Here is a 14,336-nt window from a genome sequence, read left to right as displayed (position 1 = left end):
GTCACACCTGGGGAAGGATGCGCAGACGGCTGCGGGCCCCTGTGCCCTGGAGCAGCCGTGCTGGGGCTGTGAGCGGCCCCACAGAGGGATCAGAGCACATCAGAGGCCTGGGGGCACTGAGATTTTGGCAGAGCTCATGGACTCTATTTAACCTGGACGCCTGGTCCCTCTGCCGAGTTCTTTCTGTTCCTGCTGTGACCGCCCCCCCCCCCCCCCCCCCCCCCCCCGCAGCGTTCAGCATCCACTGGATTCGGCCAAGACCCGGTGACCCCACCCCACCCTCAGGGCATCGAAGGCCAGGATTCCCCGCAGGAGGCGGGGTACAGGTGTGTGCGCTGCATTTGCGGACGGGGCTACCTCAGCCGGCCGGGTCCCCTGCAACCCGTTTTAGTTGGCCACCTGACAACGTGCAGTCAACGCCAAGTCACAGTTGGGCGGGGTGGGGACCGAGACGAGGCAGCAGAGGACAGGCCCCGGTCTTGCCCTGTGCGGGAACAGAGCAGCTGGCGGCCCAGGTGGGAAGAAAAAACGTGTGTGGGGCTACTTGCTGGCTGGGGGGGTACAAGGCATTTTTGGTTTTGAAATCACATTTGGGGCTCAAAGCTTCAAGTCTGTCCACCGAGCTGGCGGTGGCCGGAGGACCAGCCAACACAGGCCTCTGCGGCGGGAAGAGAGGGTCTGGGAGGGGCTGGCCTGGGGGGAGAGGCGGGGACAGTCCAGATGAGCGGTCAAGGGCAGCTCCTGTTGGGGCGTGTCCAGGGCCAGTGCCTCCCGTGCTCCAGGCTCGGCTTCCCTGTTACTCACTCCCTGTGGCTGCGGAACCACCACCGCGCACTTGGCTTAAAACCAAACTTGTTTTTACGGTTCTGGGAATCAGAAGTCTGACATGGGCCTCATGGGTTAGAAACCAAGGTGTGGGCAGGGCCAGTTCCTCCGGAAGCCCTGGAGGGGGGACCACCTGCCTGCCTTTTGCAGCTTCCAGAGGCGCCCATGTGGACTCGTGGCCCCTCCACCTTTGACCCCTGCAGCTTGGCACCTTCTGCCTCCTTCCACCTCCTTCCAGGTGTTACACTGGGCCCACCTGCCTACCCAGGACACTCCCCGTCTGGGTATCACCAATCACAGGCACAGCCCCTTTAGTCCTATAAAGTAGCCACCACAGGGACCGGGGCTGAGGATGGGCCATCTGTGGGGACCTTGTTCTGCGCCCCGCCCCACAGTAAGAAAAGAACTCTCTGGGAGGCCCACCCTCAGCAGGTGCTCACCTGACCCCACCTCCCGGGAGCCACACGGGCCTCCTGTGCCCGCAGCCCTGCGGCCATCGCCCCTGCCCCTACCCTGCATGGCACAGCTTCAACTCAGCACCAGGATCCTGGTCCGATGTCGTTTATTCAGGTTCGTAACTCAGTAATCACAGAACCGTGTCCTGACAGGCCCTGCATCTCCCGCTGCCGCTGTCCCCAGCAACCCCGTGGCTCGGTGTTAGGGCCAGCTGCGGCCATCTGGGCCACAGCCCGCAGGGACTGGGCCCATGCCGCAGGCCTACTCTCCTGCCCAGGGGCTCCGTGAACCGGTGCGGCGGCTGCCTCCCGAGCGCCCTCTCCGGGTGGCCGTCCCAGGCACACGTCGCAGCTGACCAGCGCTCCTCCCCATGCCCGCAGTGCTCTGTGGGCCAGGGCAGGCAGTTCCGGAGGAGCGGGGGGCCCCAGGAGGGAGGACACAGCGCGGGGGGTAGTGGTGGAGGAAGCAGGAGAGCATGAGACAAACCCACGCGGGCTAAAGCCGACCCTGCTTTTATTTCACGAGAGCTTCTCGATGGCCGCCAGGAGCTCAGGTTTCAGAATAGACGAGTCCGGTTCGGCCCCGGCGGCCCTGATGTCCGCTAGCACGGCTGCGTCCCACGAGAAGGTCAGGAGGGCCGAGGGCACCTGCGGTGGGGCGAGAAGCCTCAGCCCCACTCCGGCCTTTACGTGATGGAGACTTCACGCTCGTTCCCTGGTGCTGGAGCCGGGGCCACCCTCGCCCTGGGCAGCTCCCCGCCAGTGAGCGCACCCACCACCATCGGCCCATTCCCGCGGGCCGGCGAACACCCCAGCCAGCGGCCGTCCCTCCAGTCTGCCCGAGGGAGGGTCTGACCACCCCTCCCCAGCCCCAGTGAGGCCCTCCTCTCCCATCCGTCTGCCTCGGTTCTGCTCCTCAGAGAACTCTAACACACCTGCCGTGTTCCCACTCTCTAGGTGGGAAACCGAGGCAGAGACACGGCACTTGGGGGCATGCCGCACGTACATGGGAAGGTGGGACTTGAACCCAGGGCCCCGGCCGGCCTCTCGGGGAGTTTGTGCCGGGCAGGGAAACCCAGAGACGCTTCCCCGCCACCCCCAGCCCCAGGCAGGGAGCCCGTCACTCACCAGCCCGCACTCGTTGAAGGCCAGGCTCTCGTCCTCCGACAACCTCTGCCCCCCCGAGGCCAGCAGGTCGAAAGGCAGCCAGTCGCTCTGCAAGGCCTCCCGGACGAACGCGTACAGGGCAGCCACCCGCTCCCGGGCGTAGAAGGTCCCTGGGGGGGCGGGACAGTCAGTGGGGCTGCGGTCCACAGGAGCACCCCCGGGGAGCACCCCAGGGCCCCCCCCCCTCCCGCCACAGCGCCGGCCCCGCGGGCGCCCACCCTGGAGGAGGCAGCCGTCGGGGAGGCGGACGCGCAGCAGCGTGTACGTGTACTTGCGCATCTCTCTCTGCTCCTCCCGCTCCCGCATGGCCTTGGTCCGCAGCACGCTCAGCCGCTCCACGGCCTCGGACCTGAGCTTCTGTTCCCGCTTGATCTCCTCCGCCGTGAGGTTGAAGAAGTCCCCGGGCAGGTCAAACTGGGAGGCCATGGGCGAGGGCCGGAAGACGCGGCGCTGGCGGGCCAGGGTGGCCCGCACGGGCTCGGCGACCAGCAGCTGCTCCCTGTGCCTCTGCAAGCTCTGCGGCTGGGCCAGGGCGGCCTCGCTCAGCACGTAGAACTCCTCGGGGCCCTCTGGAGCGCGCACAGGGGTCACTCTGCTGCCGCGGGGAGAGCCCCCCACCCTGCCGCCCTCCTCCCAGCACAGCCGAGACCCTGCTCTACCTCCCTTACCCTGATCAGGAACCGGAAGCAGCGCCTTCTGGAAACCAATGGCCTCGAAAAACTCATGGGTCCCTTCCAGGCAGTTAATGCGCTCCTGAGGGAGTGGAGCCAGAGGTCACACGAGGCCCTGGGGTCCCTGGGAGGCCACTAGCCTCGCTGACCACCCTGCCCGGCTCGGAGTCCCCTGGTGTTAGAGCAACCGCTAACGAGGTGAACCCGCTGAAGCCGTCCCCTGAGCGGAGCATGCTCGCCCCAACGCAGGCTGCAGGGCGTCCAGCAGCGGCCCGCGGAGGTCACCAAGCAGGCGAGCGAGGCGGCTGAACTGCCAAAGGACAACACGAGGGTCCAGAGGTGGGGGAGACCGGCTGCGTGTGGTGCTGGGGGCAGGAAGGGGGCAGGCGGCGGCCACGGCCACCAGGGGACAGCAGGCGCCCTGTGAGCGGCGCAGCGAACACGGGCCATGGTGGCGGGACCCTGAGGTTTCTCCACAGAAACCCCAAGTCTGCGTTTATGGGAGAAATCGCACCAGTGCCGACGGCTTCCCGAAGCGTTCGGGTTAAAGTCAAAACCCGCTGGGGGTGCTGCGCAGAGCAGACAGAATCCACGTTCTGCACCACCCGTGTTCACAAAGCCCCCGGTCCCTGTCGGCCGCCAGCCCCGGACGAGCCCTCCAGCTGCCTGCCTGTGGCCCCCACGGGCCGGGGCGCCGTGCGTGCATGTGCGTGTGTGCGTGCGCAGGGCCCGGCCATGCTGGCCGCCCGGGGCAGCCTCACCTGGAACACCCTGTTCTGCAGCTTGATCTTCCTGTACTTCTCCTCCTCGGGGTGCAGGCAGATGTTGTCCAGGTACCTGGGGTGGAACAGGGAGCAGCAGCTGAAGGGTCCCACCTGGCCTTGTGGTGACAGTGACCCCAGAGGGGCACCATCGCACCTTGGCCGCCCCACGAAGCCCACCCCGGGGTGCTGACAGCCCCCACTGCTGCCCCTGACACAGCCCACTGGGGGACCGACCCTGGGCCTCCTCCTTGGTCCTGCCTCCCCTGAGGGCACCAACACACACAGCAGTGGGGTGCGGCAGACAGAGCCAGAATGGACCACTAAAGCCTCTGGGTCCCCAGCAGCTTGTGAGCTGCATGGACTTCTGGGCATCCTTCCTCCCCCAGGCCTGTTCGAACAGAGGAGGGGAGTGGGGTGGCACCCTGCCTCCTTCACCCATTCCTCTGATGATCCCAAAGGAAAGCCAGGCTTGGGACCCCCTGATTTGGTAAACCCCTTCATTTTACAGACAGGTAAACTGAGGACCAGAGAAGCCAAGCCCCTTTTCTGAGGGCTCCGCATGGGGGGGCCTGGCTGCACTCCCAGCGCTGTGTTCCTTCCAGACTCCCCCAGCAGGTTGTGGTGGGGGTTGGGGGGGGCGACACTCTGGTGGGAGGGCAGCTGCCCGCTCACTTGGCAATGGTGTCCACGCCCAGCTTCACCCTGTCCCGGTCTCTGTTGAACGTGTGGATCTTCATGATGGAGGCAGCCACAGGGTCGGTGGAGAAGTGCTGGGAGGAGGGAGGGCAATGCATCAGCCACCCCCCCCCCTCCCCCCAGCAGCCCAGTCTCACTACTCAGGTGACATCGGTGATAATGGTCCCCTGGCAGGCCAGGAGCCTTGCCCTGAAATACACTCAGCTGTGCATTCTCAGCAGAGGAAAAGGAGAGAGCCCTTCAGTGGCCTGGGCCTCATCCTGCCCTCCCCTCTAGGCAAGAGGGGGCATCACACACCAGACGATGCCCAGCTTCCCGGTTCAGTTGCCAGGGTGGGACAGAGAGGGGGACACAGACATGGCCCAGCAGAGAAAGCAGTGTGCAGAGGGGAGGCGCACCCACAGTCAGAGGGGGCGTGTCCTCAGGACGCGGCCAGGCCAGGCCAGGCTGAGTGCCTCGCCAGCCTCCTCGGGAACCCCCACAGCCCCCCGGGAAGAGCTGCTGCCCCAAAGGCTGCTCTCGAGTGTTTCCAGGAGACCCGTGGCCACGTTTAAATCAGGACCAGGGCCCGAGAGCAGACAAAGGAGCAGAACGTCCAGAAAGGACCCAAATGCATACAGGAATGTGCTTTGTTACAAAGGCAGACTTCACAGCTATGACCAAGAAGCAGTTGTTTTCAATAAAAGGGGGTGTTGGGGGAGGAGAAGGTGGGTGGCTATCAGGGAAAAAATAGCACTGGCTTCATGCCTCATGCTCTACAGGGTGAGAGCTTCTAGTCGGATCGAGGTGGTTTTTACGGATCAAAGTTTTAAACGTTAAATTACAAAACGCAAAACAGAAAAGCACTAGAAAAACCACGGAAGAATCATTTCAATTCCAAAGTGGGGAAGGCCTTTCTAAGTGTGCCACAAAACCCAGAAGCCATAGGATCAACACATTTAATCATAAAGATCAAAAACTTCTACGTGGCAAAGCGACCGTGAGCACAAACCAAAAGCAAAAAACTAGGGGAAAATATTCACAATTCACATTATAGGCAAAGGACCGATTTCCCTAATATGCAAACAGTGCCTACAAGTCAACTTCAGAAAAAGTCCAGGGGCACCCGGGGGGCTCAGTCAGTTAAGCGTCCAATTCTTGGTCTCAGTTCAGGTCTTGATGTCAGAGTTGTGGGATCGCCCGCAATGGGCTCTACGCCGGGCATGGAGCCTCTTTTTTTTTTAAGAGAGAGAGGGCGCACACAGAGGGAGACGGAGCAGCAGACTGCCCGCTGAGCAGGGAGCCTGACGTGGGGTTCGATCCCAGGACCGTGGGATCATGACCTGAGCCGAAGGCAGACGCTTAACCGACTGAGCCACCCAGGCGCCCCGGGCATGGAGCCTCCGTAAAACACACACACACACACACATACATAAGTAGCCCCACCCCCAACAGAAAAATGAACAAAGGATGCATTCTCATAGGAAAACACGGCCAATGTGAACCCAAATGAAGGAAATGCACGATAAAACTATCTCGAGATATTTCCACCTATCAATTCGGGGGAAGACGAAGAGTCTGCACACCCACAGGGACGGTGTGGGCACCGTGATGCGGTGGAGCGCGAACCCCTGGAGGTGCAGCAGCTGCCGCTCTGCCCACGCCGCACACACGCGTCCACCCAGCGCTCCCCCCTCCCCGGGGCACTACCGCTCCCGCCCCCCCCCCCCGGGACTAAGCCCAGCGCTCCCCCCCCACCCTCCCCCCCGGGACTGAGCCCAGCGCTCAAAGCAACGTGCAGCCCAGGCTCTGCGACACGTCCCCGTTCCCACCAGTAAAAGACGCACTCCCAGCACACTCCTCAGCAAGGAGCTGGCTAAACGGCTACAGGACTTATGGTGAAATTGTTAACAACGCAGAACTTTCTCTCAGATGGTTCAGAAAAAACTAGAAAGGGGTGAGGGCGCAGATGGGGAATAACGTTAACACCTGGGAACTCGGGGTAAGGCGCAACAGATGCCCTCATGCTCACCCCTGGTCTTGCGAATATGTTCAGTTAACACGGGAGGGGGGCAGCAAGGAGGCAGATGAGAGTTAAGGCTGCTCATCCGCAGGCCTTAAAATAGGGAGATGAGCCTGGATTATCCTGGTGGGTGAGGCGTAATGTCGAGGTCCCTTCAAGGGGAAGAGGGGAGAGAGGCGGCCTGAGAAAGGCCGGGGCCCGGTGCACGGGCTGTGGGGAGGGACAGAGACACCGGGGACAGCCTGGAAGCCGGACAAGGCCGGGCCGCACTCTCCCCTGGAGCGTCCAGAAGCAACTCCGGCCCGCTGCCCCCTTGATTTCAGCGCAGTCGGACCGGAGGCACGCTCCTCGCTTCCAGAAGCGGGAAGGAATGGCGGGGGCTGGGGGGCGGGCACCAGCCTGGTGGGAGGGCAGCTGCCGTCTGAAGCCGTTTGAAGTCACCAGCTTCGTCAGAGTTCGTTACTCCGGGGACAGGAAGCTCGGACCCTGGGTTCGGGGGCTCGACAGCTGTACCTATTTGGAACCTCTCTCTGGAAAGGGCCCGAAACCACTCAGAGTGGACGCCTCCAGGAAAGGTGGCTTTTCTCCACCCACCCTGGTGCGTTTGAATTTCGTTCCCCACAAACGCACTGCCTCTTCGGAAAGACGAAAGCAGACGCCGTCCACACAGGCAGAGGTGTCACCGAGGACCCATGCCGCCCAGCTCTCTGGAGCAGCTCTGGCCTCAGGACCCAGGGGGCGGGGGGACGGGACACGGGGCTGCCACTCACCGAAAGAATGGCCTCTTTGATGTGGGCGTCCCGCTGGTCCTTCCTGAGCGTGGCCCCGGTGAGCGGGCACGTGAAGCACACACTGGGCACCGCCAGATGGGCTGAGCCTTCCTCTTTGGCCTCCGGCACCTGGGGGGTGGGGGTGCAGGCGGCTGAGCCCCCTGGTCCCGACGCCGCCCCCTCTGCTTGTTAGCGCTGGGACACCCTGGCCCCGCACCGGAGCGCCCCCCGGCCGCCTTCCGCTCTGTAAAACGGCTCTGCGGGGCCAGCTCACAACTAAACGACGGGAACAGAAAGTGTGTGGCGGCTTTGGACGCGGGGTGAACGCTCAGTGGCGCCTGCTGTTCCAGGGCCACCCAGGGTTCCCTGATCTCGTGAGGAGGAGGCCATGGTGGGCGAGTCAGGAGTCACTGCGCCCTAGATGAGTCCAGACCGCTCTCTGGACCTCCGTCCCTAGGCACCATCTAGAGCCTCTTCCATTCTAAAACGCAGTGAGACCTCGAGGGTCAGGCTGCTCAGAACACCATTTCTGCCAAGCTCTCCTTTAAAGCCCACCTCCCCCAGCAAGGCCTCCATGATGACACCAGTCTCCGGACAGCCCTCCCACCTCCCCAGAAAACAGCTGAGGGCAGGAGTTGAGTGTGAAGGTCACAGTCAACCCCACCTTCAACCACAACCTGCCTCCACTGTTCCAGGCGGGGTTCCCCTAAACTGCCTTTGTGCACAAGGCCAGACATGACCTCTATTCACCCTGACATCTCCTCTGTGTCCCCCACCCCAGCATCATGTGCTTCCAGCCCAGCGCTGGGCACCCGGCTGGTAATGAGAAAATGGCCAATTAGACCAATGCGGGCGAGAACCAGCTCCCTGCCCCAGGACGCCCCTCGGGTGTCCCACTGCCACGCAGATGTCGTTACCGTGTTGGTCCCTGGGGCCTCTGTGCTTGCGCTGACAGTCGCTTCAGCTTGAAGTTCCTTTCTCACTGGAGACAGGGCAGAGATGGGCAGGTTGTAGGCCCTGCTCTGTCCCCAGGCACGCACCCCCGAGACCGGAGTGGGTCAAGTTCGAGTCCTTCCCCCGCTCAGGCCCCCCTGCCTGAGCCACCTCCCCCCTGCCCCTAGGCTTCCCCTGATGGCCTGATGACCCCTGTCTCGGCTCCCTTCTCCCCTCCTCAGCCTTCCAGACCCCAGCACCCTTGCACCTTTCCGCCCTGCACTCCCCTCCACCCCAACGATGTGAGACTTTAAAGCCCCCAAAGTTGCTGGTCACGTAACTATTTCTATCCAGGGCCAAGCACAGGCCTCGCTCACCCTGGTTCCGGATGGACTCCTGCGACGTGGGGCCCCGGGCCCTTGGCTGCTTTTGTTCAAGCCGGGCCAGGGCTGCCGCGGCCGCCATCTGGGCCTCATCAGTGGGTCCCTGGCGGGGTTGCCGCAGTGCTGGCTGGTTGGGTTTTTCTTTGGGGGCCCTCTCCCTGGGGAGAAGCAGAGGAAAAGTGAGGTGACACGGGGTCAGACAGAAGAGCCTCTGTCCCTCTCCCACTTCTGCTCCATCAGACAGACCCGTCCCTCTTTCCCAGGGGCCACCTGCAGCCACTAGATGGTTCTAACACAGAAGAGCCCCTCGGGGCAGATGGCCAGTCTGCTCCCAGCTCTGCCCCCGGGGGCAAGTCCTGCATGGGCCTGGGCCTCAGGGTCCTGGCGGCTAAACGGGGGTAATGGCAGGCCCGCCAGAGCACAGCAGTGAGAAGGCACCCATCGCCTTCAGGAACCGAGCAGACGTGAAGGTGTCACTCCTCTCCTCCGTCCCTCCCCTGAGCAAGATCAACCCTGCCAATCTACGGCAGCCAGGCCCCGAAGCTTCCTTCAGGGAGCACCTACAGTTTGCCCGGCAGTATGCCAGGTCACACCGCAGGTGCTGGGTTTGCGCTCGCCTCCACCTGGGGAAACGAGCACGGGATGCGTGCTCCCGGATCTACACGGCACAGAAGTGACCTGGCCTTCCCCTGCAGAGAAGTCCTTCCTCACACCCTGCTCTGATTCACTTGCCTTGCCTCCTTCCCTCAAGACCCTCTCCCGACCCCAGGACTTTCTGAGCAGCCAAGGCTCTGGGTTCGCGGCCTCACTCCTCCTGCTCTGCTCAGATACACAGGTTTTTTGTGGCCCAAGGCCTCTGGGACCTGCTTCCTGCCCATCCCTGCCCCTATGCCCACAGCCGACAACCTCACGTTGAAGAAAAGATGGATCACGTAGCCCCACCCTAGCCCCATGTGACATTTAGTTCTATAAAAACACCTGTTTTCAAGACACCTTACTCTTGAAGGCTCCACTGGGCAGCCACAGGGATCCTTCTAAAACCTAAGCCAAAGTTTGTCCCTCCTACACCAAGCCCTTCCACCACACACAACTCCTAAAGCCTCCCCGGCCTGTAGGCCCTTCACACCTCTCGATCTACACTGCCTTCCTGCTGCTGTTCCCACAGGCCCAACTGGCTCCTACCGCAGGGCCTTTGCGCTTTCTGCACTTTCTGCCCAGAACGTTCTGTCTGCATGTGGGATGAGGAAAGGTCTGGGAGTGGTTGGGCTGCTTCAGAGTGAGTGAGTGAGTGAGTGAGTGAGTGTGTGTGAAGATTGAATTTCACATGGCTGAGTTTCACCTCCTCCGGCTCTCAGCTCAAATGTCTCCTTCCCACTGAGGGGTTCCGGGACGCCCTAACAGTCCCGCGAATCACTTGCTATCTCCTGACCCAGCGTATTTTTCTTCACGGGCCCGAGTACCACCTGATCTCTCACCACACGTGTGCTGGTTTATCTGTCCATATCTCCCCAACGGACGCGGAGCCCCAAGACAGCAGAGACCTTCTCTTACCCATGACAGCACTTGTCACACACCCTGAACCCCCCGTCTTGCCCCAAGCATGTCACAGAAGCCTGGATCTTCACGCGACTTCCCTCTTTTCTCCTCCCAGGCCTCTTGTCTGACACAGCCGTCACCCACACGGCCCCCACCTCCTTCCTGTCACGCTCAGTCCCAGCTGCACCAGCCCCCACCTCTGCCCGCTACCTGTCGAACAAATGAATGGACCCCCTTGTCTGGTCCACCCCTTCTCCCTGGCCCTCTCTTAAGCTGCCCTCCTCCCTCAGGCTCCCAGGACCTGATTCGGTCTACTGGGCTTCCCTCCCTGACTCAGGAACTTGGCCCTAGTGGGCCTCCTTTGTCCCACTCCCAGGAACCCTCAATCGCCATGACAGATGCCCTGATGTCATGTACCCACTCTCCCTCACCCACCCCCGCTGCCTCATGATTCCCTTCCTGCCGCCTCCCTGCCTACCCCTCACTGCCCACCTCTTCACAAACCCTTCCATTATTCCCCACGGATGCCACCCAGGACTGACATCTTTCTTCAGCCACTCCCCTTCCTAGACCCCACCCAGTCCCCAAAGCCCCTGCCCCCTCTGCACTTCGTCGCTCTTCCCAGCCCACCAGAGCCCTCCGTCTCCCGCCCTCCCCTGCTCCAGCTCTTCACACTCCTCCCCACTGAGCCTCCAGACTTGCCCCTGGCCCTTCTCTTCTCCAAGTCCTCCCCAGATGATCCACAGTGGCCTGGATGTGCACTCCACTGGCCTTCCGTCTTCTGCCCTCTCCTCCCGGGTCGCCCTCAGGGCCTCCCTTCTGACTCAACCTTCGCCCACAAGGTCCCCATCTCCTCCCTGTCACAGATGCCTCCAGCTCCCCACCTCCACCACCACCCTGCCTCCATCTCCCTCCCAGACCTTCCTGAGCCGCTCCGACACCCGCGCCCCCAATTCACCGAGACCTGTCCTGACACCGCGTCAGTCTCCCCGGCCTTAACCTCACTTACCCCGTCCTCCCTCACGCTCCAGAACCAGGGCCCAGACCCCCACCGCCATGGATGCTAAGCCTCCCCACTCTTTACGACCCCAGCTGTACTTGCTTCCGCCGGCTTTGTGTGCAATCTCTGAACACCTAGATTCCTCCACATCTAGACGACGCCCCTTCGGGCCCCTTTCCAGTCCACATGTTCCCCTACGGCTTCTCCACCGACCCGCACCTCTCTGCACCCCGCCCCATTGCTCCCGCCTCCAGCCCCGCCCCCCGGGCCTCGGCCGCCCCCCGCCCCACCCCCGGAGGCTACCCCTCCCCCCTCTCCCACCCACGTCCCCCCGTGCCCCGCCCCCCAGAGATCGCTCCCCACCCCCAGACGCGCGGACGCCCCTCCCCGCCCCGAGCCCTCTCCGGTCTCCCTGTCCCGTCCTTGCTCCCGGATCTCAAGCCTCAGCGCCGGTCACACACCCCACGGACTCCGTGAGCTTCTGACCAGGTCCCGCGCTCTTGAACTTGATGTCAGCTTTGATCTCCTGGAAGAATTTCTTCATGGTGGCGGCGGGCCCGGCGGCTGGGGGCCGCGGGGGGCGGGGGGAGCGCAGGGCCCAGTCGGGGTGGGGCCTGCAGGAGCCAACAACCGGAAAGAAAATACCTCGTTCCCCGGAAGTCCCGCCTTCAGGATGCCTCCCACGTGACAATCGGCCGGGGTGCCTCTCTAGCTCTCCGCGCCTCGCTGGCCCGCGGCGGCTGCTCTGCACCCTCGGGCCGCGTCTCGGTGCTCTTTCCGGACTCCGTTGCCAGGGGCGACGGGCGCGCTTCCCGTTGCAGGCTGCGCCGCGTTCCCCGAAGCGATGAACGAACGGATGGGGCGGGACCGGCCCACCGAACTTGGTCCTGCCCCTGTCCCTGCGCGAGAGCCTTCCCTGGCTTCCCCGCGCAGTTCAGTGTGGGGGCGCTCAGGGCCGTAGCGACCGTCCCCGTGCCCGGCGCCAGTGGTTCTCTCGGACACACGTGCTGGGGGACGTGGGAGAGGGCGCACGAGCGAGGACCCGGGGACCCACGGTGGCGCATCCCCACGGGGCTTGGGCCAAGGAGCCCTAACGTCATCCTGAGGGCCTTCACAGGATTTAGGGAAGAATCCGGTGCAGCCCAAACTAACCTTGCAGAGCTTTGGTTTCCTGGGAAGTGGGGAGAAGACTGGCACCCGCCTCGTAGGACCCCGTTGTAAAGGTCACGATGCCGTCCCAAAGCTTTCAATAAATGTCAGACGTTATAATGGCTTGCTCTGTTCATATCTGAGAGTCGGCTCTGTACCAGCAGGGAAGAAGACACAAAGTCCCTGACCTCGCCGACCTCATGGTGTTTTGGATGGAGTTGGGCAGACAGCGCGATAAGTCAAGTCTGTGGCAGAGCAGAGGGTGTTAAGTGCTAGAGAGAAATGGTGGACGTTGGGACCACGGGAGGGCGGGTGGGGACAGATTGCAGCATCACTTAGGGGGGGCAGGTGCAGGAAAGGGGGGGCCATCTTTGAGACCACGGGGGAAATGCTGATGTGTCCGGGCATCATATGATATAAAGGAACTACAGTTACTTTTTTAGGAGTGAGAAAAGGCGCGGTGGTAGCTTCGGTTCATCTGGGTTTTGTTTTCTTTTCTCTTTTGACCTCTTTCATCCATTTTTCCCAGCCCCCTGCCTCAGGCAACCCACCATGGGCTCTCCTTATCTATAAGCTTGGGGGGGGTTCTTCCTGTTTCTTCTTAACTTTGTTTAGATTCCACATATAAGAGAGATCCTACACTGTTTGCTTTTCTCTGCCTGACTTGTTTCACTTAATGCTCCTGAGGTCGGGCCATGTTGTCACAAGTGGCAAGATTTCATTCTTTTTTTGGCAGAGTGATATTTCATTGTATATCCATACCAACTCTTCTTTATCCATTCATCCTTCGGTGGGAACTTGGGTTGTTTCCATAGACGGCCATTGTGAATCGTGCTGCAATGAACATGGGGGTTGCACATACCTTTTCCAATTAGTGTTTTTGTTTTCTTCAGATACTCAGAAGTGTAATTGTTGGGTTACAATACTTCTATTTTTTTTTTTAATTTTTAGAAGATTTTATTTATTTATTTATTTGACAGAGGATGAGAGAGGGATGAGCAGACTCTGTGCCAAACTTGGAGCCAACTCAGGGCTCCATCCCACAATCCTGAGATCATGCCCTGAGCCGAAACCAAGAGTCAGACACTGAACCAACTGAGCCACCCAGGCGCCCCTGGTACTTCTATTTTTAATCTTTTGAGGGACCTTTACACTGTTTTCCACAGTGGCTGTACCAGTTTACATTCCCACCAACAGTACATGAGCGTTCCTATTTCTCCACATACATCCTCACAACACTTGTTTCTTGTCTTTTTAATAATAGCCATTTTAACAGGTATCAGATGATATTTTTGTGGTTTCGATTTGCATTTTCCTAATAATTAGTTGATCACTTTTTCAGGTACCTGTTGGCCATCTATGTTTTCTTTGGGAAAATGTCTTCAGATGGAGGAAGGAGCCCTGGAGCCAAGGAATGGAGGCAGCTTCTAGAAGCTGGAAAAGGCAAGGAAACGGTTTCTCCCCTAGAGCCTCCAGAAGGAGCACAATTTGGCCAACACATGGATTTTAGCTCAGTGAGACTCATTTTGGACTTCTGACCTCCAAAATGGTAAAAATAAATTTGCATTATTTTAAGCCACCAAGTTCGTGGCAATTTGTTTCCTAAATAATAGATAAGGAAAGCAACCCCTAGGCTGTACGACCCTAAGGATAAGTACTGATGTTTCTCACCAATTGACAGGGGATGTTGTAAAGTTCCAAACACACTTGTCCACATCCCCACAGCTTGCAGAGAGAAGATTCAAACCCAGGACCAGCAGATCTAATGACACTTCAGTGAGGTGCTTCTCAAATCATAATGCACACTGGAGTCCCATGGAGAGCTTGTTTAAATGTACATTCTGAGGCATAGGTCTTGAGTGGGCTATGATTCTGCATCCCCATCCTCCCACCTCCCACCCCCGGGGTGAGAGTGCAGGAGGCTGGGCTAGGAGGACTGGAACTTACCCTGGCACTGAGCGGGCCGGAACAGATGAATACGTTAC

The 14,336-nt window shown here is 60.7% G+C and overlaps 1 protein-coding gene across 5 annotated transcripts; it reads right to left on the bottom strand.

The window, feature by feature from the left end:
- Positions 1-1,370: 1,370 nt before the first annotated feature.
- On the bottom strand, positions 1,371-11,846 carry UBXN6 (UBX domain protein 6). Of its 5 annotated transcripts, none has more exons than XM_045863301.3 (10): positions 11,664-11,844; positions 8,661-8,824; positions 8,268-8,332; positions 7,351-7,479; positions 4,555-4,652; positions 3,880-3,955; positions 3,116-3,200; positions 2,719-3,016; positions 2,409-2,557; positions 1,371-1,928 (listed from the first exon to the last, which is right to left on the bottom strand). In XM_045863301.3, the coding sequence occupies exons 1-10, from the start codon at positions 11,744-11,746 to the stop codon at positions 1,831-1,833; spliced, it is 1,245 nt and encodes a 414-aa protein (XP_045719257.1). In that variant the 5' UTR covers positions 11,747-11,844; the 3' UTR covers positions 1,371-1,830. The 5 variants fall into 5 exon arrangements, with proteins under 5 accessions (XP_045719257.1, XP_045719256.1, XP_045719255.1 ...); XM_045863300.3 differs by having other exon boundaries at positions 2,666-3,016; positions 11,664-11,843; XM_045863299.3 differs by having other exon boundaries at positions 2,666-3,200; positions 11,664-11,846.
- Positions 11,847-14,336: the final 2,490 nt, after the last annotated feature.

Source organism: Mirounga angustirostris, unplaced genomic scaffold (assembly GCF_029215605.1).
Source record: "Mirounga angustirostris isolate CCGP_5_RB_7025 unplaced genomic scaffold, mMirAng1.0.hap1 SCAF_1, whole genome shotgun sequence".
NCBI lineage: Eukaryota > Metazoa > Chordata > Mammalia > Carnivora > Phocidae > Mirounga > Mirounga angustirostris.
This window is presented reverse-complemented; position numbering and strand designations above follow the sequence as displayed.